This window comes from Hemitrygon akajei, chromosome 1, assembly GCF_048418815.1.
Source record: "Hemitrygon akajei chromosome 1, sHemAka1.3, whole genome shotgun sequence".
Classification (NCBI taxonomy): Eukaryota; Metazoa; Chordata; class Chondrichthyes; order Myliobatiformes; family Dasyatidae; genus Hemitrygon; species Hemitrygon akajei.
Genome location: NC_133124.1, coordinates 161,417,418 through 161,443,637, shown reverse-complemented (window position 1 = coordinate 161,443,637; position 26,220 = coordinate 161,417,418). Strand labels below are relative to the sequence as shown.

At 46.3% G+C, this 26,220-nt stretch overlaps 1 protein-coding gene across 1 annotated transcript in view; it reads right to left on the bottom strand.

Moving 5' to 3' along the window:
- Window positions 1-667: 667 nt before the first annotated feature.
- Window positions 668-26,220, bottom strand: part of LOC140734476 (sialic acid-binding Ig-like lectin 12) — a 34,526-nt gene continuing 8,973 nt past the window's right edge. The window contains exons 5-7 of the mRNA XM_073058520.1: window positions 16,223-16,340; window positions 9,702-9,816; window positions 668-1,232 (exon numbers count right to left, since the gene is read on the bottom strand). Coding sequence (XP_072914621.1) covers window positions 1,122-1,232; window positions 9,702-9,816; window positions 16,223-16,340 — 344 coding nt within the window. The 3' untranslated portion in view covers window positions 668-1,121. The remainder of the gene's footprint in view (window positions 1,233-9,701; window positions 9,817-16,222; window positions 16,341-26,220) is intronic.

Below are 26,220 nucleotides of genomic sequence, written 5' to 3'. Positions count from 1 at the left end.
TACTGACTTGAAGGGAGTGAATACTTACGCAATCAATGATTATGTGTTTTGTATTTGAAATTAATGTAGATCACTTTGTAAAGGTCTGTTTTCACTTTGACATGAAAGAGTCCTTTTCTGTTGATCAGTGACAAAAAAAGCCAAATTAAGTCCACTATGATTGAATACTGTGACACAATAAAACATGAAAACATCCGGGGGGAGGTGGTGAATACTTTTTATAGACACTGTCCATTATGCGATTTGCCTGTGATACTACAGCAAGCGAGTTTTTCACTGTATCTGTGCACACATGGATTAGTGCAATAAGCTTGACTTTAATACCCCAGAGTCCTCCATCCATATGTACAAAAGAAAATGCCTACAGTATGTGAACATTTCTGTAACAGCTCCCATCATTGAACAGTAACGCTGTTAGATCTATCTCCAGCACTTCAGGACAGTCTGTAAAGAAACTCCAAAAACCCCACCTCGTTCCCTTGTTTCCCACTTCATATTTTTCTTATTATAAATGACAAAATAAAATTAGAGTATTGCATGAAGACAAGCAGAATACCACATGACTTTCAAACAGTGAGGAAATTATGTTAACTTGTCCAGGTCTAATTGTCTTCTCCCCCACCCCTTCACAGTTATCCCCCAACCACCATCTACTTATCTACTCCCCAGCCCTGATGTCTGGACAATGGAACCCATAACCTTAAACGTTCACATACTGGAATTACAAAATGAAATTAACTCAAGCCCCTCCCACACCAGGGATTGAATATAGATGAACATTAATGATTGGAGAGGAGACAATGTCTCCACTGGAGAGGGACTGTCCTGAAGCAGTTCTTGTGGAATTAAAGAACAACACACACAAAATGTTGGAGGAACTCAGCAGGTCAAGCAGCATCTATAGAAAGAAATTAACAGTCGATGTTTTGGGCTGAAAAGGAAGGAAAGAATTAAAAGCAGTAAGAATGATGTCCATTATATCATTGCTCCAAAACATCTTTCAAAGCATCTTTTCCAGTGTGATTGGAAGTATTTTTTATAGATGAATTCTTGTGGATTCTTAGAAGGAGAAGTGGGATTTCAATTGCTCCTCTCCAGTGCATTTCCTGTTCTTGATACAATTACATGTTCGCATATATCGAATCCTCATCACAGTGGAAATTTTCATACACATTGTGATCTTCATTCTCATTCCGGTTCAGTTTGTAATCTGGATGTTTCTGTGCCTTCCCCTGGAACAGAAGAGAGGAGTTGGGTAACAATTAGCATGACTAGGACTTGGGTTCTTTGAGTCAACATAACATAAGAACATGAGAAATAGGAGCAGAAATTGGCCACCAGTCGAGCCTGCTCTGCCATTCAATAAGATCATGGCTGATCTGACCATGGACTCATCTCCACCTACTTGCCTTTCCCCCACAACCCTTAAATCCCCTACAACGCAAAATTCTATCCAACCTTGTCTTAAATATAGTTACTAAGGTAGCCTGCACTGCTTCCTTGGGCAGAGAATTCCATAGAGTCACCACTCTGGGAAAAGCGGATCCTCCTCACCTCCGTCCTAAATTTACTCCTCCATATCTTGAGGCTATGCCCCCTAGTTCTAGTCTCATCTACCAGTATAAACAGTTCTCCAACCTGCATCTTATCTATCCCTCTCATAATTTGATATGTTTTATGTAAGATCTCCTTTCATTCTTCTGAGTTCCAGTGAGTACAGTCCCAGGTGACTCAATCTCTCCTTATAGTTTAACCCCTCATCTCTGGAATTAACCTGGTGAATCTCCTCCGCACCACCTCCAAAGCCAGTATATGAGACCAGAACTGCACACAGTACTCCAGGTGCGGCCTCACCAGTACTCTGTACAGTTCCAGCACAAACTCCCAGCTCTTACATTCAAACGCTCTAGCAGTGACAACCCACATTCCATTTGCTTTCTTGATAGCCTGCTGCACCTGTAAACCAACATTTTGTGATTCATGTACAAGCCTTCACACCAAGTCCTTCTGCACAGCAGCATGCTGCAATCTTTTATCATTTATAGAAACATAGAAACACAGAAAACTTACAGCACAATACACGCTCTTTGGCCCACAAAGTTGGCCGAACATGTCCCTACCTTAGAAATTACTAGGGTTACACATAGAACTCTATTTTTCTAAGCTCCATTTACCAATCCAAAAGTCTCTTAAAAGACACCCTATCGTATCCGCCACCACCACTGTTGCCGGCAGCCCATTCCATGCACTCACCACTCTCTATGTAAAAAACTTATCCCTGACATCTCCTTTGTACCTACTCCCAAGCACCTTAAACCTGTGCCCTCTTGTGGCAGCAATTTCAGCCCTGGGATAAAGCCTCTGACTATCCACACGATCAATGCCTCTCACCTCTATCAGGTCACCTCATATCCTCCAATGCTCCAAAGAGGAAAGGCCGAGTTCACTCAACCTGTTTTCATAAGGTATGCTCCCCAATCCAGGCAACATCCTTGTAAATCTCCTCTGCACCCTTTCTATGGTTTCCACGTCCTTCCTGCAGTGAGGTGACCTAAATTGAGCACAGTACTCCAAGTGGGGTCTGACCAGAGTCCTATATAGCTGCAATATTGCCTCTCAGCTCCTAAATTCAATTCCACGTTTGATGGCCAATACACTGTATGCCTTCTAAACCACAGAGTTAACCTGCACAGCTGCTTTGAGAGTCCTATGGACTCAAACCCCAAGATCCCTCTGATCCTCCACACTACCAAGAGTCTTACCATTAATACTATATTCTGCCATCATATTTGACCTACTAAAATGAACCACTTCACACTTATCTGGGTTGAACTCCATCTGCCATTTCTCTGCCCAGTTTTGCATCCTATCAATGTCCCACTATAATCTCTGACAGCCCTCCACACTATCCACAACACCTCCAACCTTTGTGTCATCAGCAAACTTACTAACCCTTCCCTCCACTTCCTTATCCAGGTCATTTATAAAAATCACCAAGAGTAAGGGTCCCAGAACAGATCCCTGAGGCACTCCACTGGCCACCGGCCTCCATGCAGAATATGACCCATCTACAACCACTCTTTGCCTTCTGTGGACAAGCCAGTTCTGGATCCACAAAGAAATATCCACTTGGATCCCATGCCTCCTTACTTTCTCAATAAGCCTTGCATGGGGTACCTTATCAAATGCCTTGCTGAAATCCATATACGCTAGATCTACTGCTCTACCTTCATCAATGTGTTTAGTCACATCCTCAAAGAATTCAATTAGGCTGGTAAGGCACAACCTGCCCTTGACAAAGCCATGCTGACTATTCCTAATCATATTATGCCACTCCAAATGTTCATAAGTCCTGCCTCTGAAGATCTTCTCCATCAACTCACCAACCACTGAGGTAAGACTCACTGGTCTATAAAATCCTGGGCTACCTCTACTCCCTTGCTTGAATAAGGGAACAACATCCGCAACCCTCCAACCCTCTGGAACCTCTCCCGTCCCCATTGATGATGCAAAGATCATCGCCAGAGGCTCAGCAATCTCCTCCCTCGCCTCCCACAGTAGCCTGGGGTACATCTCATCCGGTCCCGGCGACTTATCCAACTTGATGCTTTCCAAAAGCTCCAGCACATCCTCTTTCTTAATATCTACATGCTCAAGCTTTTCAGTCTGCTGCAAGTCTTCACTACAATCACCAAGATCCTTTTCCATAATGAATACTAAAGTAAAGTATTATTTAAATATCTCTGCTATTTCCTCCAGTTCCATACACACTTTCCCACTGTCACTCTTGATAGGTCCTATTCTTTCACATCTTATCCTCTTGCTCTTCACATACTTGTAGAATGCCTTGGGGTTTTCCTTAATCCTGCCCTCCAAGGCCTTCTCATGGCCCCTTCTGGTTCTCCTAATTTCCTTCTTAAGCTCCTTCCTGTTTGACTTATAATCTTCTAGATCTCTAACATTACGTAGCTCTCGGAAGCTTTTCTTTTCTTCTTGGCTAGTTTTACTACAGCCTTTGTACACCACTGTTCCTGTACCCTACCATAACTTTCCTGTCTCATTGAAACGTACACATACAGAACTCCACACAAATATCCCCTGAATATTTGGCACATTTCTTCTGTACCTTTCCCTGAGAATATCTGATTTATATTTACATCATAATCTGATCTTCCATTTTTCCTTTCAAAGTGGACCTCACATTTACCAACATTGCACTCCATCTTCCAGACCTTTGCCTGCTCACTTAAGCTATCTATATCTCTCTGCAGACTCTCCGTATCTTCTGCACAATTTGCTGTTCCACTGAATTTAGTGTCATCAGCAAACTTAGGTACACTACACTCGGTCCCCTCTTCCAGATTGTCAGGATACATCATGAACCGTTCCAGGCCCAGCACTGACCCCTACAGCACAACACTCATCACTGATTGCCAACCAGAGAAACACCCATGTATCCCAACTCTCTGCTTTCTATTGGTTAATCAATCCTCCATCCATGCTAATACATCACCCCCAACTCTATGCATCCTTATCTTATGGATAAGTCTTTTACGTAGCACCTTATCAAACACCTTCTGGAAATCCATCTAAATAATGCCCATCTATTTCCCTCTATCCACTCTGTTTATATCCTCAAAGAACTCCAGTAATTTTGTCAAACAGGACCTGCCTTTGCTGAATCCATGCTGTGTCTGCCGGATGGATCCATTTCTTTCCAGACGCCTCACTATTTCTTCTTTAACGACAGCTTCAAGCATTTTCCTAATTACAGATGTTAAACTAACTGGCCTGTAGTTACCTGCCTTTGACCTACATCCATTTTTGCTGTGACATTCTCTGTATTCCAATTTCTGGAACCTGCCCAGAGTTCAGAGAATTTTTGTAACTTATCACAAAAGCCTCAACTGTAACCTCTGCCATTTCATAGAACCATAGAAACATAGAACATTAAAGCACAGAAACAGGCCTTTTGGCCCTTCTTGGCTGTGCCAAACCATTTTTCTGCCTAGTCCCACTGACCTGCACTTGGGCCAAATCCCTCCAAACCCCTCTCATCCATGTACCTGTCCAAGTTTTTCTTAAATGTCAAAAGTGAGCCCGCATTCACCACTTCATCTGACAGCTCATTCCACACTCCCACCACTCTCTGTGTGAAGAAGCCCCCCCCAATGTTCCCTTTAAACTTTTCCCCCTTCACCCTTAACCTATGACCTCTGTTTTTTTTCTCTCCTGGCCTCAGTGGAAAAAGCCTGCTTGCATTCACTCTATCTATACCCAACATAATTTTATACACGTCTATCAAATCACCCCTCATTCTCCTACGCTCCAGGGAATAAAGTCCTAACCTATTCAACCTTTCTCTGTAACTCAGTTTCTCAAGTCCCGGCAACATCCTTGTAAACCTTCTCTGCACTTTTTCAACTTTATTAATATCCTTCCTGTAATTAGGTGACCAAAACTGCACACAATACTCCAAATTCAGTCTCACCAATGTTTTATACAACCTCACCTTTACATTCCAACTCTTATACTCAATACTTTGATTTATAAAGGCCAATGCTCCAAAAGCTCTCTTTATGACCCTATCTACTTGTGACGCCACCTTTAGGGAATTATGTATCTGTACTCCCAGATCCCTCTGTTCTCATGCACTCCTACCATTTACCTTGTATGTTCTACCTTGGTTTGACCTTCCGAAGTGCAATTCCTCACACTTGTCTGCATTAAACTCTATCTGCCATTTTTCAGCTCATTCCTTCAGCTGGTCCAAATCCCTCTGCAAGCTTTGAAAACCTTCCTCACTGTCCACTACACCTCCAATCTTTGTATCATCAGCAAATTTGCTAATCCAATTTGCCACATTATCATCCAGATCATTGATATAGATGACAAATAACAATGGACCCAGCACTGATCCCTGTGGCACACCACTAGTCACAGGCCTCCACTCAGAGTAGCAATCCTCCACTCCAACTCTCTGGCTTCTCCCATTGAGCCAATGTCTAATCCAATTTACTACCTCATCATGTATACCTAGCGACTGAATCTTCCTAACTAACCTCCCATGTGGGACCTTGTCAAAGGCCTTACTTCCTTCAGTGCCCTGGGATTCATTCCATCAGGACCAAGGGACTTGTCTATCTTTAGGCCCACAAGATTGCTCAGCACTACCGTTTTAGTGATAACTATTGCATCAAGGTCACCAGCTTCCATTGCATCCATCTCATATCAATTCCCCCTTCTCATTTATTTCCATAATCTATCCTCCCTTTCTTTATTGCTTGCTTTGTTGTTCTTTGTTGCTTTATAAAGTTTTCCCAATCATCCAGTTTCCCACTACTCTTGGCAACTTTGTACACACGAGCTTTTAGTTTGATGCCTTCCTTTATTTCCTTAGTTATCCAAGGCTGGCTCTCCCCACCATACTGTCCTTGCTTTTAACTGGAATGTACTTTTGTAGAGCACTGTGAAAATTCTCTTTGGAAGTCTTCCACTGTTTCTCAACCTTCCCACCTTACAGCTTGTGTTCCCAGTCTATCCTGTCCAACTTCTCCCTCATCCCATTGTAGTCTCCCTTCTTTAGGCATAATACACAGGTTTTAGATCAAACTATTGCACCCTCCATATGTATGAGAAACTCAGTCATACTGTGATCACTCTTTCCAAGAGGATCCCTAACTATAAGTTGCTAATTTTACTTGTCTCATTGCACAGGACTGGATCTAAGATAACACGTTCCCTTGTAGGTTCAGTAACACGCTGTTCCAGAAAGCCATGATGGACCCATTCTATGAAGTCCTCCTCAAGACTGCCTAGACCAACTTGATTCACCCAATCTATGTGCAAGTTAAAGTTCCCCACGATAACTGCTGTTCCATTCTTACACGCCTCAGATATTCCCCAGTTTATTGCCTGTCCCACTGTAATGTTATTCAGTGGCCGATAGACAACTCCCACCAGTGGTTTTTTTATCTTTACTGTTCCTAATCTCTACCCAGATGGATTCAACATTCTGTTCCTTAGACTTTATAACATCTCTCACTATTGCCCGGATCTTGTCCATAATTAAGAGTGCTACCTTAATTTCCTGCCTATCTTTCCGTATTACCTAATATCTCTACCCAGATGGATTCAACACTCTGTTCCTTAGATTTCCTCGAGCAGATAACACTTGCTGCAGATGTGGTCAGCAGGAACCACGATGGTGTCCACCAGCTCTCACATCGTGCAACTACAGCACATCACCTGAACCTACATCATCCCTATTTTATTTAATTAGTTTTAGTTTGATGACTTTTTTATTCAACCACTGCAAAAGCTTTACTGGCTACTGGCCTGTGCCTCTTCACTGAAGCCTTGAGCCAAAGTTGGTAAAGTCTGCACTCTCCACTGGTAAACTATACTGCAAAGTGACTCTTAGTTCCACCTTGTTAGGCCTGTAACAACGTTGTCACTATTCTATTTATCGGCTCGCTTTTTCTTTGAAAAACACACTAACTGTCTCTATTACCACTAGCGCTAGTGAACTGTTTATGCAAAGGTAAAAAAACTGGCTGCCCAAAACAAGGGATAGGCCAGAAAAAAATTCCTTTGCAGCCCCTGTCAGGGGACCAGACACAATTATAAAAGAGTTCCTGACAGAACACTGCACTGCAAATGATGTCATTGATCAGTAAACTCGGCACAGGACTTACACAGTATTGGGATGTGTGCTTGTGAATGATGCACTGTGCCTCTGATGTTGCTGAAGGCACATTTTGCATTGCACACGTGCATACATAGATTTGTGCATCTGACAAAGAATTCGATTTTGAAGCTGCAGGTGCTGGAAGTGGAACCACAAAATCAATGGGCTGAATTGCCTCCTGTGTTGCAAGTTTTTTAATGACCCTGTGATTGAGTGGCATAATATGATTAGGAATAGTCAGCATGGCTTTGTCAAAGGCAGGTCGTGCCTTACGAGCCTGATTGAATTCTTTGAGGATGTGACTGAACACACTGATGATGGTAAAGCAGTAGATGTAGTGTATATGGATTTCAAGGAAGGCATTTGATAAGGTACCCCATGCAAGACTGACTGAGAAAGTAAGGAGGCATGGGATCCAAGGGGACATTGCCTTGTGGATCAGAACTGGCTTGCCCACTGAAGGCAAAGAGTGGTTGTAGATGGGTCATATTCTGCATGGAGGTCGGTGACCAGTGGAGTGCCTCAGGGATCTGTTCGGGGACCCGTACTGTTTGTGATTTTTATACAGGACCTGGATGAGGAAGTGGAGGGAAAGGTTAGTAAATTTGCTGATGACACAAAGGTTGGAGGTGTTGTGGTTAGTGTGGAGGGCTGCCAGAGGTTACAGTGAACAATTGATAGGATGCAAAAATGGGCTGAGAAGTGGCAGATGGAGTTCAACCCAGAGAAGTGTGAGGTGGTTTATTTTGGTAGGTCAAATATGATGGCAGAATATAGCATTAATAGTAAGAGTCTTGGCAGATCAGTGGGATCTTGGAGTTCGAGTCCATAGGACACTCAAAGCTGCTGCACAGGTTGACTCTGTGGTTAAGAAGGCATACGGTGCATTGGCCTTCATCAATTGTTGGATTGAGTTCAGGAGCCGAGAGGAAATGTTGCAGCTATATAGGACCCTGGTCAGACCCCACTTGGAGTACTGTGCTCAGTTCTGGTGGCCTCACTATAGGAAGGATGTGGGAACCATAGAAAGGGTGGAGAGGAGATTTACAAGGATGTTGCCTGGATTGGGGAGCATGCCTTATGAGAATAGGTTGAGTAAACTCGGCCTTTTCTCCTTGGAGCGATGGAGGATGAGAGGTGACCTGATAGATGTTTATAAGAAGATGAGAGGCATTGATTGTGTGATAGTCAGAGGCTTTTTCCAGGGCTGAAATGGCTGCACGAGAGGGCATAGTTTTAAGGTGCTTGGAAGAAGGTACAGAGGAGATGTCAGGGATAAGTTTTTTTATGCAGAGCATGGTAAGTGTGTGGAATGGGCTGCGGTCGACGGTGCTGGAGGCAGATAGGATAGGGTCTTTTGAGTGACTCCTGGACAGGTACATGGAGCTGAGAAAAATAGAGGGCTTTGGGTAACCCTAAGTAATTTCTCAGGTAAGGACATGTTCGGCACAGCTTTGTGGGCTGAAGGGCCTGTATTGTGCTGTAGGTTTTCAGTGTTTCTATGAGTGTAACCCGACCGATCAAGGGTACAATCAACACTACCAAGTGGGTGCTACACAAAGATGTTCCCATCTGTTAGCAAGTCAGTACACTGAATCCCTAACCAACCCCCCCACCGAACCCCCCCACCTCAGGACTAGAAAAATTCTCACCCGCTTCTGTTGGGGAAAAAGAGAGGCGAATTATCCCAGTGTCTTTGGGCCAAAATTAATTCCTCAGCTGGCAGCTCTCTCAACAGGTGAGCTGGGTCATTGTCACACTGCTTGCCACAGACTCTGCTGTGTGCAAACTGGCACCGTGTTTCCGGCAATGGTGATTGAACGGCAGGAAAGCTGTCCCAGGGCTTGGCAGGGTTTTATACTGTCATGAGGTGGTGAAGGGATGGTAATGAAATCATAAGGGAGAGAGAGGGGGTGTGGTACAATCTCTTGCCTAATCTGAACACAGAGTCTCATGCTCTGCCAACAAGGAATAATACGGATAAAACATCACTCAGGAAGACATTTGTTACCTGGGTCAGTTCGGGCTGTTCACAGTTGCTGTAATAATGTTCCTCCATCTTCAGCCTGTCTCTCACAAACACCATTTCAGATTTGTCTTCTGGCTTTCCTCTATTTCCATCAGGTCTGCAAAGATGAAACATTGTTCTGTGTTTACAGAAATGCCACTGATTGCTTTTGAAGAGGTTCCTGCAGTAAATTTCAAAAACCTGCTGAAGGGATGGTAATGGTAAAGGGTGTAACTGCAGCACTCTTTACGGAACCAGGAGTTTTCAAAACATGAGAACATGGTGGCGTGTATGGGGTTGCGGGGGCGGGGGGGGGGATGCTACCTCCCTGAAATGAGCTTTTGCAGCGCATCTCCAGATGCTCCGACAGGGTAGCAGGCCGCGGGTCTCCGGGAACGTGGTGGACCTCGGACCAGGCCTCGACCATCGGGTCCAGGTACGGTCTGGAGTTGAAGCAATTCTGGCGCGTCCATGAACTCCAGCTGGGTCAGTAACTTCGCCAGGGTGTTCTTGATCTTGCTAGATGTAGCAAATTGGAGGTTTAGAAGGGTTTCTCGGGTATAGGATAGTGTAGAAGGCAGTTTGCTCGGCAGAGCACGCGCAGAGTCACCAGTTACCGGCGCCATCTTAAATAATACTCTGGGCCCTGATTCCCGTGTGCCTATAACACACTGGGCCCTGATTCCCGTGTGCCTATAACACACTGGGCTCTGTTTCCCGTGTGTCTATAACACACTGGACCCTGATTCCCATGTGCCTATAACACACTGGGCTCTGTTTCCCGTGTGTCTATAACACACTGGACCCTGATTCCCGTGTGTCTATAACGGCCTATAAAGGGCCCAGTCTGTTATAGGGACACGGAAATTATCACATAGTGTGTTATAGGCACACGGGAATCAGGGCCCAGTGTGTTATAGGCACACGGGAATCAGGGCCCAGAGTGTTCTAGGCAAACGGGAATCAGGGCCCAGTGTGTTATAGGCACACGGGAATCAGGGCCCAGTGTGTTATAGACACACGGGAATCAGGGCCCAGTGTGTTATAGGCAGACGGGAATCAAGGCCCAGTGTGTTATAGGCACACGGGAATCAGGGCCCAGTGTGTTATAGACACACGGGAATCAGAGCCCAGTGTGTTATAGACACACGGGAATCAGGGCCCAGTGTGTTATAGGCACACGGGAATCAAGGCCCAGTGTGTTATAGGCACACGGGAATCAGGGCCCAGTGTGTTATAGGCACACGGGAATCAGGGCCCAGTGTGTTATAGACACATGGGAATCAGGGCCCAGTGTGTTATAGGCACACGGGAATCAGGGCCCAGTGTGTTATAGGCACACGGGAATCAGGGCCCAGTGTGTTATAGGCACACGGGAATCAGGGCCCAGTGTGTTATAGACACACGGGAATCAGGGCCCAGTGTGTTATAGACACACGGGAATCAGGGCCCAGTGTGTTATAGGCACACGGGAATCAGAGCCCAGTGTGTTATAGGCACACGGGAATCAGGGCCCAGTGTGTTATAGACACACGGGAATCAGGGCCCAGTGTGTTATAGACAGACGGGAATCAGGGCCCAGTGTGTTATAGGCACACGGTGATCAGGACCCAATGTGTTATATGGATCTTGGGAGCACGGACCATGTGTTTTGGGATCTCAGGAATCTGGGCCAGGATCATAGGATCTAGCCTGGTGCATTTAGGAATAAAGTGTACAAGATGATGAGAGGCATTGATCATGTGGAATATCAGAGGTTTTTCCCAGGACTGAAATGGTTGCCACAAGAGATGCTGGGGAGTAGGTATGGAGGAGATGTCAGGGGTAAGTTTTTTCCTCAGAGTGTGCTGAGTGCATGAAATGGGCTGCTGGCAACGGTGGTGGAGTTGCATATGATATGTTCTTTTAGGAGACTTTTAGATAGGTACATGGAGCTTAGTAAAATAGAGGGCTACATATAAGCCTAGTAATTTCTAAGGCAGGGACATCTTCGGCACAACTTTGTGGGCCGAAGGGCCTGTATTGTGCTGTGGGTTTTCTATGTTTCTATGAATCATGTCCCTGTGGGGGCCCAGTGTGACACAGGGATCATAGCAATTGGGCACAGTTTGTTATAATAATCTCAGAAAGCCAGTCCAGTGTGTTACAGGGATCACAGGAATATGGGGCCAGTGTGTTATTGGAATCAAGGTAATGGGGCCCAGTGTACCATAGGGATCAAGGTAATGGGGCAATTATGTGATAGGGATCAAGGTAATGGGGCCCAGTGTACCATAGGGATCAAGGTAATGGGGCCCAGTGTACCATAGGGATCAAGGTAATGGGGCCCAGTGTACCATAGGGATGAAGGTAATGGGGCAATTATGTGATAGGGATCAAGGTAATGGGGCCCAGTGTACCATAGGGATCAAGGTAATAGGGCCCAGTGTGTTCTAAGACAGTGATAGCTGTGTGGAATGAGCTTCCAGTAGAAGTGGTAGAGGCTGGTTCGGTATTGTCATTTAAAGTAAAATTGGATAGGTGTATGGACAGGAAAGGAATGAAGGGTTATGGGCTGATGCGGGTCAGTGGGACTAGGTAATTGTAAGCGTTGGCACGGACTAGAAGGGCTGAGATGGTCTGTTTCCGTGCTGTAATTGTTGTATGGTTATATGGTTATAAGGGTGAAGTTAATGGGTGCCAGTGTATTATAGTGATCAAGGTAATGGGACCCAGTGTGTTATCAGGATCAAGGTAATGGGACCCAGTGTGTTATCAGGATCAAGGTATGGGGCCCAATATGTTATCAGGATCAAGGTAATGGGGCCCAGTGTGCTAGCAGGATCAAGGTATGGAGCCCAGTGTGTTGTCGGTACCAATGTAATGAGGCCCAGTGTGTTATAGGGATAAAGGTCGTGGGGTCAGTGTGCTTTCGTGATCAAGGTAATAGGGCCCAGTGTGATATCGGAATCAATGTAATGGGGCCAGTGTGTTATTGGGATTAATGTAATGGGGCCCAGTGTGTTATCGGGATTAATGTAATGGGGCCAGTGTGTTATCGTGATTAAGGTAATGGGGCCAGTTTGTTATCGGGATTAATGTAATGGGGCCAGTGTGTTATCGGGATTAATGTAATGGGGCCAGTGTGTTATCGGGATTAATGTAATGGGGCCAGTGTGTTATCGGGATTAAGGTAATGGGGCCAGTGTGTTATCGGGATTAATGTAATGGGGCCAGTGTGTTATCGGGATTAATGTAATGGGGACCAGTGTGTTATCAGGATTAATGTAATGGGGCCAGTGTGTTATCGTGATTAATGTAATGGGGCCAGTGTGATATCGGGATTAATGTAATGGGGTCAGTGTGTTATCGGGATTAATGTAATGGGGTCAGTGTGTTATCGGGATTAATGTAATGGGGTCAGTGTGTTATCGGGATTAAGGTGAAGGGGCCAGTGTGTTATCGGGATTAAGGTAAAGGGGCCAGTGTGTTATCGGGATTAAGGTAAAGGGGCCAGTGTGTTATCGGGATTAAGGTAAAGGGGCCAGTGTGTTATCGGGATTAATGTAATGGGGCCAGTGTGTTATCGGGATTAATGTAATGGGGCCAGTGTGTTATCGGGATTAATGTAATGGGGCCAGTGTGTTATCGGGATTAATGTAATGGGGTCAGTGTGTTATCGGGATTAATGTAATGGGGTCAGTGTGTTATCGGGATTAATGTAATGGGGCCAGTGTGTTATCGGGATTAAGGTAAAGGGGCCAGTGTGTTATCGGGATTAATGTAGTGGGGCCAGTGTGTTATCGGGATTAATGTAATGGGGTCAGTGTGTTATCGGGATTAAGGTAAAGGGGCCAGTGTGTTATCGGGATTAATGCAATGGGGCCAGTGTGTTATCGGGATTAATGTAATGGGGCCAGTGTGTTATCGGGATTAATGTAATGGGGCCAGTGTGTTATCGGGATTAAGGTAAAGGGGCCAGTGTGTTATCGGGATTAATGTAATGGGGCCAGTGTGTTATCGGGATTAAGGTAAAGGGGCCAGTGTGTTATCGGGATTAAGGTAAAGGGGCCAGTGTGTTATCGGGATTAAGGTAAAGGGGCCAGTGTGTTATCGGGATTAAGGTAAAGGGGCCAGTGTGTTATCGGGATTAATGTAATGGGGCCAGTGTGTTATCGGGATTAAGGTAAAGGGGCCAGTGTGTTATCGGGATTAAGGTAAAGGGGCCAGTGTGTTATCGGGATTAATGTAATGGGGCCAGTGTGTTATCGGGATTAAGGTAAAGGGGCCAGTGTGTTATCGGGATTAAGGTAAAGGGGCCAGTGTGTTATCGGGATTAATGTAATGGGGCCAGTTTGTTATCGGGATTAATGTAAAGGGGCCAGTGTGTTATCGGGATTAAGGTAAAGGGGCCAGTGTGTTATCGGGATTAATGTAATGGGGCCAGTGTGTTATCGGGATTAAGGTAAAGGGGCCAGTGTGTTATCGGGATTAATGTAATGGGGCCAGTGTGTTATCGGGATTAATGTAATGGGGTCAGTGTGTTATCGGGATTAATGTAATGGGGCCAGTGTGTTATCGGGATTAATGTAATGGGGTCAGTGTGTTATCGGGATTAATGTAATGGGGCCAATGTGTTATCGGGATTAATGTAATGGGGTCAGTGTGTTATCGGGATTAATGTAATGGGGCCAGTGTGTTATTGGGATTAAGGTAATGGGGCTAGTGTGTTATCGGGATTAATGTAATGGGGCCAGTGTGTGGTCGGATTAATGTAATGGGGCCTGGATTTTATTGGGATTAGAGTAATGGGGCCTGGATTTTATTGGGATTAGAGTAATGGGGCCCATTGTGTTATTAGGATCAAGGTAATGGGGACCTTTGTGGTATCAAGATCAAGATAATAGGGCCTACGTGTTATCGGTAGCAAGGTTATGGGTCCAGTTTTTTTTCCGGAATCAAGGCAATGGGGTCGACTGTGTTATTGGGATGAAGGTAATGGGGCCGTGTTTTCTAGGGATTAAGGTAATGTGGCCCAATGTGTTATTGGGATCAAGGTAATGGGGTCAGTGTGTTATCGGGATTAATGTAATGGGGTCAGTGTGTTATCGGGATTAATGCAATGGGGCCAGTGTGTTATCGGGATTAAGGTAATGGGGCCAGTGAGTGGTCGGATTAATGTAATGGGGCCTGGATTTTATTGGGATCAGAGTAATGGGGCCCATTGTGTTATCAGGATCAAGGTATGGAGCCCAGTGTGTTGTCGGTACCAAGGTAATGAGGCCCAGTGTGTTATAAGGATGAAGGTCGTGGGGCCAGTGTGATTTCGTGATCAAGGTAATAGGGCCCAGTGTGATATCGGAATCAATGTAATGGGGCCAGTGTGGTATTGGGATTAAGATAATGGGGCCCAGTGTGTTATCGGGCTGGAAGTAATGGGGCTACTGTGTTATAGGGGTAAAGGTCGTGGGGCCAGTGTGTTCTCGGGATCAAGGTAATGTAACCAGTCTTTCATTGGCATCAAGAGCTGTTGGCCCCAGTGTATTATAGGAAACCCTGTACTGAGACCCCAGTGCGTTATAAGGATCAAGAGCTGTTGGCCCCAGTGTATTATAGGAAACCCTGTACTGAGACCCCAGTGCGTTATAAGGATCAAGAGCTGTTGGCCCCAGTGTATTATAGGAAACCCTGTACTGAGACCCCAGTGTGTTATAAGGATCAAGAGCTGTTGGCCCCAGTGTATTATAGGAAACCCTGTACTGAGACCCCAGTGCGTTATAAGGATCAAGAGCTGTTGGCCCCAGTGTATTATAGGAAACCCTGTACTGAGACCCCAGTGCGTTATAAGGATCAAGAGCCGTTGGCCCCAGTGTATTATAGGAAACCCTGTACTGAGACCCCAGTGCGTTATAAGGATCAAGAGCCATTGGCCCCAGTGTATTATAGGAAACCCTGTACTGAGACCCCAGTGCGTTATAAGGATCAAGAGCCGTTGGCCCCAGTGTATTATAGGAAACCCTGTACTGAGACCCCAGTGTGTTATAAGGATCAAGAGCCTTTGGCCCCAGTGTATTATAGGAAACCCTGTACTGAGACCCCGGTGCGTTATAAGGATCAAGAGCCGTTGGCCCCAGTGTGTTATATTGAACATGGGTACAATGTCCCAGGGTGTTATAAGGATCATAGGAGCTTGGTTCCCACTCTTGGTGAGGGAGCCTGGGGACTATAGTGCCATGCTGTCGGAGTGTGAGGTGTGTTGAATGTCAGAGTACTTAACAGATATTGAAGGGTATCCCAGGTGGCATCAATTATATACTCCAGGGGGATGTTTAGTAATGGGTGGAGTAGTGCTGTGTGCAGATGGTGAGAGTCTATCAGAAGAGGAATTCCAGATCTCTAGACCGAGACTGAAGGCATTGCTACCACTGGCAGAACAATAATATTCAGGTGATTGCTCAGAAGCTGGGATTGAGGAGAAAAGATGGTCTTGGGCACTGGAGATCTGGTAAATGGGGATATTTATTGTCTTCCAAACTAACACTCACCTGTTAGTTCTACGTCGGGACTGAAGAACGAACCAAGTCAGCGTCACCAAGATGAACAGGGCTACAACAACTCCTGCAGCGGCCAGTGAGACAACCAGTGTTTCCACTGTTGGAGGAGCTAAGAACGAGAGAACAATTACATGTGGCAATTCCCTTGTGGGTTCAATGTGAGGGAATTCTCAACTATGTGACGGCCAGTGCCAAGGAAGTGCTGCAGTGGGACGAGCGGTGCCCAGAGACGACTACATGATGTGAAGCGGCAGCACTGGGGCAGCTCTGCACAGTGAGAGCAGCAGTACCAGTGGGGTACAGCACTGTAGCACTGGGGCAGCTCTGCACAGAGTGAGCATCAGTACCAGTGGGGTACAGCACTGTAGCACTGGGGCAGCTCTGCACAGTAAGAGCATCAGTACCAGTGGGGTACAGCACTGTAGCACTGGGGCAGCTCTGCGCAGTGAGAGCATCAGTACCAGTGGGGTAATGCACTGTAGCACTGGGGCAGTTCTGCACAGTGAGCGCAGCAGTACCAGTGGGGTAAAGCACTGTAGCACTGGGGCAGCTCTGCACAGTGAGAGCATCGGTACCAGTGGGGACCAGCACTGTAGCACTAGGGCAGCTCTGCACAGTGAGAGCTGTAGTACCATTGGGGTACAACACTGCAGTACTGAGGGAGAGCCGCACAGTGAGAGTGGCAGTACCAGTGGGGTTCAGCACTGTAGTAAAGTTGGTTGCACTGTTACAGATAAACAGAGAGGAAGAGGTGGAGAATTTCTTAAATACATTTATTTTAATGCCAGGAGCAATGTATGAATGGTTGATGAGCTTAGAGCATGGATTGATAGCTGGAAATATGATGTTGTAACTATTAGTGAAACATGGTTGCAGGAGGGGTGTGATTGGCAACTAAATATACCTGGATTTCGTTGCTTCAGGTTTGATAGAATCGGAGGGTCAAGAGGGGGAGGTGTTGCATTGCTTGTCACAGAAAATATTACAGTGGTGCTCTGGCAGGATGGATTAGAGGGCTCGTTTAGGGAGACTATTTGGGAGAAATTGAGAAATGGGAAATGTGTAGTAACACTTATAGGGGTGTACAATAGACCATCTAATGGGCAGTGAGAATTGGAGGAGCAAATTTGTAAGGAGAAAGCAGATATTTGTAGTAAGCACAGGGTTCTGATTGTGGGAGATTTTCATTTTATCCATTCTGTAAAAGGGCTGGATGGTTTGGAGTTTGTAAAATGCAATACAGTACAGTGAGAGCAGTAGTACGAATAGAGTACAGCACTGAGGTACAGATGGAGTACTGTCTGGTGAGAGTATCAGTAACAATACAGTACAACACTGTAATAGTGAGGGAGCACTGCACAGTGAGAGCAGCAGCAACAATCGAGTACAACACTGTAATAGTGAGGAAGCACTGCACAGTGACAGCAGCAGCAACAATAGAGTACAACACTGTAATAGTGAGGGAGCAATGCACAGTGACAGCAGCAGCAACAATAGAGTACAACACTGTAATAGTGAGGGAGCACTGCACAGTGACAGCAGCAGCAACAATAGAGTACAACATTGTAATAGTGAGGGAGCGCTGCACAGTGACAGCAGCAGCAACAATAGAGTTCTGCAATGTAGTAGTGAGGGAGCACTGTACAGTGACAGCAGCAGCAACAATAGAGTACAACATTGTAATAGTGAGGGAGCACTGCACAGTGACAGCAGTGGCAACAATAGAGTACAACCCTGTAATAGTGAGGGAGCACTGCACAGTGACAGCAGCAGCAACAATAGAGTACAACACTGTAATAGTGAGGGAGCACTGCACAGTGACAGCAGTAGCAACAATAGAGTACAACACTGTAATAGTGAGGGAGCACTGCACAGTGAGAGCAGCAGCAACAATAGAGTACAACAGTGTAATAGTGAGGGAGCGCTGCACAGTGATGGCAGCAGCAACAATAGAGTACAACACTGTAATAGAGAGGAAGCACTGCACAGTGACAGTGGCAGCAACAATAGAGTAAAACACTGTAATAGAGAGGGAGCACTGCACAGTGACAGCAGCAGCAACAATAGAGTACAACACTGTAATAGTGAGGGAGCACTGCACAGTGACAGCAGCAGCAACAATAGAGTTCTGCAGTGTAGTAGTGAGGGAGCACTGTACAGTGACAGCAGCAGCAACAATAGAGTACAACATTGTAATAGTGAGGGAGCACTGCACAGTGACAGCAGCAGCAATAATAGAGTACAACACTGTAATAGTGAGGGAGCTCTGCACAGTGATAGCAGTAGCAACAATAGAGTACAACACTGTAATAGTGAGGGAGCACTGCACAGTGACAGCAGTAGCAACAATAGAGTACAACACTGTAATAGTGAGGGAGCACTGCACAGTGAGAGCAGCAGCAACAATAGAGTACAACAGTGTAATAGTGAGGGAGCGCTGCACAGTGATGGCAGCAGCAACAATAGAGTACAACACTGTAATAGAGAGGAAGCACTGCACAGTGACAGTGGCAGCAACAATAGAGTACAACACTGTAATAGTGAGGGAGCACTGCACAGTGACAGCAGCAGCAACAATCGAGTTCTGCAGTGTAGTAGTGAGGGAGCACTGTACAGAGACAGCAGCAGCAACAATAGAGTACAACACTGTAATAGAGAGGGAGCACTGCACAGTGACAGTGGCAGCAACAATAGAGTACAACACTGTAATAGTGAGGGAGCACTGCACAGTGACAGCAACAGCAACAATCGAGTTCTGCAGTGTAGTAGTGAGGGAGCACTGTACAGTGACAGCAGCAGCAACAATAGAGTACAACACTGTAATAGAGAGGGAGCACTGCACAGTGACAGCAGCAGCAACAATAGAGTACAACACTGTAATAGTGAGGGAGCACTGCACAGTGACAGCTGCAGCAACAATAGAGTACAACACTGTAATAGTGAGGGATCGCTGCACAGTGAGAGCAGCAGCAACAATAGAGTACAACACTGTAATAGTGAGGGATCGCTGCACAGTGAGAGCAGCAGCAACAATAGAGTACAACACTGTAATAGTGAGGGAGCACTGCACAGTGACAGCAGCAGCAACAATAGAGTACAACACTGTAATAGTGAGGGAGCACTGCACAGTGACAGCTGCAGCAACAATAGAGTACAACACTGTAATAGTGAGGGATCGCTGCACAGTGAGAGCAGCAGCAACAATAGAGTACAACACTGTAATAGTGAGGGATCGCTGCACAGTGAGAGCAGCAGCAACAATAGAGTACAACACTGTAATAGTGAGGGAGCACTGCACAGTGACAGCAGCAGCAACAATAGAGTACAACACTGTAATAGTGAGGGATCGCTGCACAGTGAGAGCAGCAGCAACAATAGAGTTCTGCAGTGTAATAGTGAGGCGAGCACTGCACAGTGACAGCTGCAGCAACAATAGAGTACAACACTGTAATAGTGAGGGAGCACTGCACAGTGAGAGCAGCAGCAACAATAGAGTTCTGCAGTGTAATAGTGAGGCGAGCACTGCACAGTGACAGCTGCAGCAACAATAGAGTACAACACTGTAATAGTGAGGGATCGCTGCACAGTGAGAGCAGCAGCAACAATAGAGTTCTGCAGTGTAATAGTGAGGCGAGCACTGCACAGTGAGAGCAGCAGCAACAATAGAGTACAACAATGTTATAGTGAGGGAGCACTGCACAGTGACAGCTGCAGCAACAATAGTGTACAACACTGTAATAGTGAGGGAGCACTGCACAATGACAGCTGCAGCAACAATAGAATACAATGTAATAGTGAGGGAGCACTGCACAGTGACAGCAGCAGCAACAATAGAGTACAACACTGTAATAGTGAGGGAGCACTGCACAGTGACAGCTGCAGCAACAATAGAGTACAACACTGTAATAGTGAGGGATCGCTGCACAGTGAGAGCAGCAGCAACAATAGAGTACAACAATGTTATAGTGAGGGAGCACTGCACAGTGACAGCAGCGGCAACAATAGAGTACAACACTGTAATAGTGAGGGAGCACTGCACAATGACAGCTGCAGCAACAATAGAGTACAACACTGTAATAGTGAGGGAGCACTGCACAGTGACAGCAGCAGCAACAATAGAGTACAACACTGTAATAGTGAGGGAGCACTGCACAGTGACAGCAGCGGCAACAATAGAGTACAACAATGTTATAGTGAGGGAGCACTGCACAGTGACAGCAGCGGCAACAATAGAGTACAACACTGTAATAGTGAGGGAGCACTGCACAATGACAGCTGCAGCAACAATAGAATACAATGTAATAGTGAGGGAGCACTGCACAGTGACAGCAGCAGCAACAATAGAGTACAACACTGTAATAGTGAGGGAGCACTGCACAGTGACAGCAGCGGCAACAATAGAGTACAACACTGTAATAATGAGGGAGCACTGCACAGTGACAGCAGCAGCAACAATAGAGTACAACACTGTAATAGTGAGGGAGCACTGCACAGTGACAGCAGTGGCAACAATAGAGTACAACCCTGTAATAGTGAGGGAGCACTGCACAGTGACAGCAGCAGCAACAATAGAGTACAACACTGTAACAGTGAGGGAGCACTGCACAATGACAGCAGCAGCAACAATAGAGTAAAACACTGTAATATTGAAGGAGCACTGCACAGTGACAGCAATAGCAACAATAGAGTTCAATGTAATAGTGAGGGAGCACTGTACAGTGACAGCAGCAGCAACAATAGAGTACAACACTGTAATAGTGAGGGAGCACTGCACAGTGACAGCAGCAGCAACAATAGAGTACGACACTGTAATAGTGAGGGAGCACTGCACAGGGACAGCAGCAGCAACAATAGAGTTCAATGTAATAGTGAGGGAGCACTGCACAGTGACAGCAGCAGCAACAATAGAGTACAACACTGTAATAGTGAGGGAGCACTGCACAGTGACAGCAGTAGCAACAATAGAGTATGACACTGCAATAGTGAGGGAGCACTGCACAGTGACAGCAGCAGCAACAATAGAGTACAACACTGTAATAGTGAGGGAGCACTGCACAGTGACAGAAGCCGCAACAATAGAGTATGACACTGCAATAGTGAGGGAGCACTGCACAGTGAGAGCAGCAGGAACAATACAGGACAACACTGTAATAGTGAGGGAGTGCTGCACAGTGACAGCAGCAGCAACAATTGAGTACAACACTGTAAACGTGAGGGAGCACTGCACAGTGAGAGCAGCAGGAACAATAGAGTACGACACAGTAATAGTGAGGGAGCACTGCACAGTGACAGCAGCAGCAACAATAGAGTTCTGCAGTGTAATAGTGAGGGAGCGCTGCACAGTGACAGCAGCAGCAACAATAGAGTTCTGCAGTGTAATAGTGAGGGAGCACTGCACAGTGACAGCAGCAGCAACAATAGAGTTCTGCAGTGTAATATTGAGGGAGCGCTGCACAGTGACAGCAGCAGCAACAATAGAGTACAGCACTGTAATAGTGAGGGAGCACTGCACAGTGACAGCAGCAGCAACAATAGAGTTCTGCAGTGTAATAGTGAGGGAGCGCTGCACAGTGACAGCAGCAACAACAATAGAGTACAACAATGTAATAGTGAGGGAGCACTGCACAGTGACAGCAGCAGCAACAATAGAGTACAACACTGTAATAGTGAGGGAGCACTGCACAGTGACAGCAGCAGCAACAATAGAGTACGACACTGTAATAGAGAGGGAGCACTGCACAGTGACAGCAGCAACAACAATAGAGTACAACAATGTAATAGTGAGGGAGCGCTGCACAGTGAGAGCAGCAGCAACAATAGAGTTCTGCAGTGTAATAGTGAGGGAGCACTGCACAGTGACAGCAGCAACAACAATAGAGTACAACACTGTAATAGTCAGGGAGCGCTGCACAGTGAGAGCAGCAGCAAGAATAGAGTTCTGCAGTGTAGTTGTGAGGGAGCACTGCACAGTGACAGCAGCAGCAACAATAGAGTACGACACTGTAATAGTGAGGGAGCGCTGCACAGTGAGAGCAGCAGCAACAATAGAGTACGACACTGTAATAGTGAGGGAGCACTGCACAGTGACAGCAGCAGCAACAATAGAGTACGACACTGTAATAGTGAGGGAGCGCTGCACAGTGACAGCAGCAGCAACAATAGAGTACAACACTGTAATAGTGAGGGAGCACTGCACAGTGACAGCAGCAGCAACAATAGAGTACAACACTGTAATAGTGAGGGAGCACTGCACAGTGACAGCAGCAGCAACAATAGAGTACGACACTGTAATAGTGAGGGAGCGCTGCACAGTGACAGCAGCAGCAACAATAGAGTACGACACTGTAATAGTGAGGGAGCGCTGCACAGTGACAGCAGCAGCAACAATAGAGTACGACACTGTAATAGTGAGGGAGCGCTGCACAGTGACAGCAGCAGCAACAATAGAGTACGACACTGTAATAGTGAGGGAGCGCTGCACAGTGACAGCAGCAGCAACAATAGAGTACAACACTGTAATAGTGAGGGAGCACTGCACAGTGACAGCAGCAGCAACAATAGAGTACAACACTGTAATAGTGAGGGAGCACTGCACAGTGAGAGCAGCAGCAACAATAGAGTACGACACTGTAATAGTGAGGGAGCACTGCACAGTGACAGCAGCAGCAACAATAGAGTACGACACTGTAATAGTGAGGGAGCGCTGCACAGTGACAGCAGCAGCAACAATAGAGTACAACACTGTAATAGTGAGGGAGCGCTGCACAGTGACAGCAGCAGCAACAATAGAGTACAACACTGTAATAGTGAGGGAGCACTGCACAGTGACAGCAGCAGCAACAATAGAGTACAACACTGTAATAGTGAGGGAGCACTGCACAGTGAGAGCAGCAGCAACAATAGAGTACGACACTGTAATAGTGAGGGAGCACTGCACAGTGACAGCAGCAGCAACAATAGAGTACGACACTGTAATAGTGAGGGAGCGCTGCACAGTGACAGCAGCAGCAACAATAGAGTACAACACTGTAATAGTGAGGGAGCACTGCACAGTGATAGCAGCAGCAACAATAGAGTACGACACTGTAATAGTGAGGGAGCACTGCACAGTGATAGCAGCAGCAACAATAGAGTACGACACTGTAATAGTGAGGGAGCGCTGCACAGTGACAGCAGCAGCAACAATAGAGTACAACACTGTAATAGTGAGGGAGCACTGCACAGTGATAGCAGCAGCAACAATAGAGTATGACACTGTAATAGTGAGGGAGCACTGCACAGTGATAGCAGCAGCAACAATAGAGTACGACACTGTAATAGTGAGGGAGCACTGCACAGTGACAGCAGCAGCAACAATAAAGTACAACACTGTAATAGTGAGGGAGCACTGCACAGTGACAGCAGCAGCAACAATAGAGTACAACACTGTAATAGTGAGGGAGCACTGCACAGTGATAGCAGCAGCAACAATAGAGTACGACACTGTAATAGTGAGGGAGCACTGCACAGTGACAGCAGCAGCAACAATAGAGTACGACACTGTAATAGTGAGGGAGCACTGTACAGTGACAGCAGCAGCAACAATAGAGTTCTGCAGTGTAATAGTGAGGGAGCGCTGCACAGTGACAACAGCAGCAACAATAGAGTACAACACTGTAATAGTGAGGGAGCACTGCACAGTCACAGCAGCAACAACAATAGAGTACAACAGTGTAATAGTGAGGGAGCACTGCACAGTGACAGCAGCAGCAACAATAGAGTACAACACTGTAATAGTGAGGGAGCACTGCACAGTGACAGCAGCAACAACAATAGAGTACAACAATGTAATAGTGAGGGAGCGCTGCACAGTGACAGCAGCAGCAACAATAGAGTACAGCACTGTAATAGTCAGGGAGCACTGCACAGTGACAGCAGCAGCAACAATAGAGTACAGCACTGTAATAGTGAGGGAGCACTGCACAGTGACAGCAGCAGCAACAATAGAGTACAACACTGTAACAGTGAGGGAGCACTGCACAGTGACAGCAGCAACAACAATAGAGTACAACACTGTAATAGTGAGGGAGCACTGCACAGTGACAGCAGCAACAACAATAGAGTACAACACTGTAACAGTGAGGGAGCACTGCACAGTGACAGCAGCAGCAACAATAGAGTACAACACTGTAATAGTCAGGGAGCGCTGCACAGTGAGAGCAGCAGCAAGAATAGAGTTCTGCAGTGTAGTAGTGAGGGTGCACTGCACAGTGACAGCAGCAGCAACAATAGAGTACGACACTGTAATAGTGAGGGAGCACTGCACAGTGACAGCAGCAACAACAATAGAGTACGACACTGTAATAGTGAGGGAGCGCTGCACAGTGAGAGCAGCAGCAACAATAGAGTACGACACTGTAATAGTGAGGGAGCACTGCACAGTGACAGCAGCAGCAACAATAGAGTACGACACTGTAATAGTGAGGGAGCGCTGCACAGTGACAGCAGCAGCAACAATAAAGTACAACACTGTAATAGTGAGGGAGCGCTGCACAGTGATGGCAGCAGCAACAATAGAGTACAACATTGTAATAGTGAGGGAGCGCTGCACAGTGACAGCAGCAGCAACAATAGAGTACAACACTGTAATAGTGAGGGAGCGCTGCACAGTGACAGCAGCAGCAACAATAGAGTACACCACTGTAATAGTGAGGGAGCACTGCACAGTGACAGCAGCAGCAACAATAAAGTACAGCACTGTAATAGTGAGGGAGCACTGCACAGTGACAGCAGCAGCAACAATAGAGTACGACACTGTAATAGTGAGGGAGCGCTGCACAGTGACAGCAGCAGCAACAATAAAGTACAACACTGTAATAGTGAGGGAGCGCTGCACAGTGACAGCAGCAGCAACAATAGAGTACAGCACTGTAATAGTGAGGGAGCACTGCACAGTGACAGCAGCAGCAACAATAGAGTTCTGCAGTGTAATAGTGAGGGAGCGCTGCACAGTGACAACAGCAGCAACAATAGAGTACAACACTGTAATAGTGAGGGAGCACTGCACAGTGACAGCAGCAACAACAATAGAGTACAACACTGTAATAGTCAGGGAGCGCTGCACAGTGACAGCAGCAGCAACAATAGAGTACACCACTGTAATAGTGAGGGAGCACTGCACAGTGACAGCAGCAGCAACAATAAAGTACAACACTGTAATAGTGAGGGAGCGCTGCACAGTGACAGCAGCAGCAACAATAGAGTACAGCACTGTAATAGTGAGGGAGCACTGCACAGTGACAGCAGCAGCAACAATAGAGTTCTGCAGTGTAATAGTGAGGGAGCACTGCACAGTGACAGCAGCAGCAACAATAGAGTACAACACTGTAATAGTGAGGGATCGCTGCACAGTGACAACAGCAGCAACAATAGAGTACAACACTGTAATAGTGAGGGAGCACTGCACAGTCACAGCAGCAGCAACAATAGAGTACAACACTGTAATATTGAGGGAGCGCTGCACAGTGACAGCAGCAACAACAATAGAGTACAACACTGTAATAGTGAGGGAGCACTGCACAGTGACAGCAGCAGCAACAATAGAGTACAACACTGTAATAGAGAGGGAGCACTGCACAGTGACAGCAGCAACAACAATAGAGTACAACAATGTAATAGTGAGGGAGCGCTGCACAGTGAGAGCAGCAGCAACAATAGAGTACAACACTGTAACAGTGAGGGAGCACTGCACAGTGACAGCAGCAACAACAATAGAGTACAACACTGTAATAGTGAGGGAGCGCTGCACAGTGACAGCAGCAGCAACAATAGAGTACAACACTGTAATAGTGAGGGAGCACTGCACAGTGATAGCAGCAGCAACAATAGAGTACGACACTGTAATAGTGAGGGAGCACTGCACAGTGACAGCAGCAGCAACAATAAAGTACAACACTGTAATAGTGAGGGAGCACTGCACAGTGACAGCAGCAGCAACAATAGAGTACAAC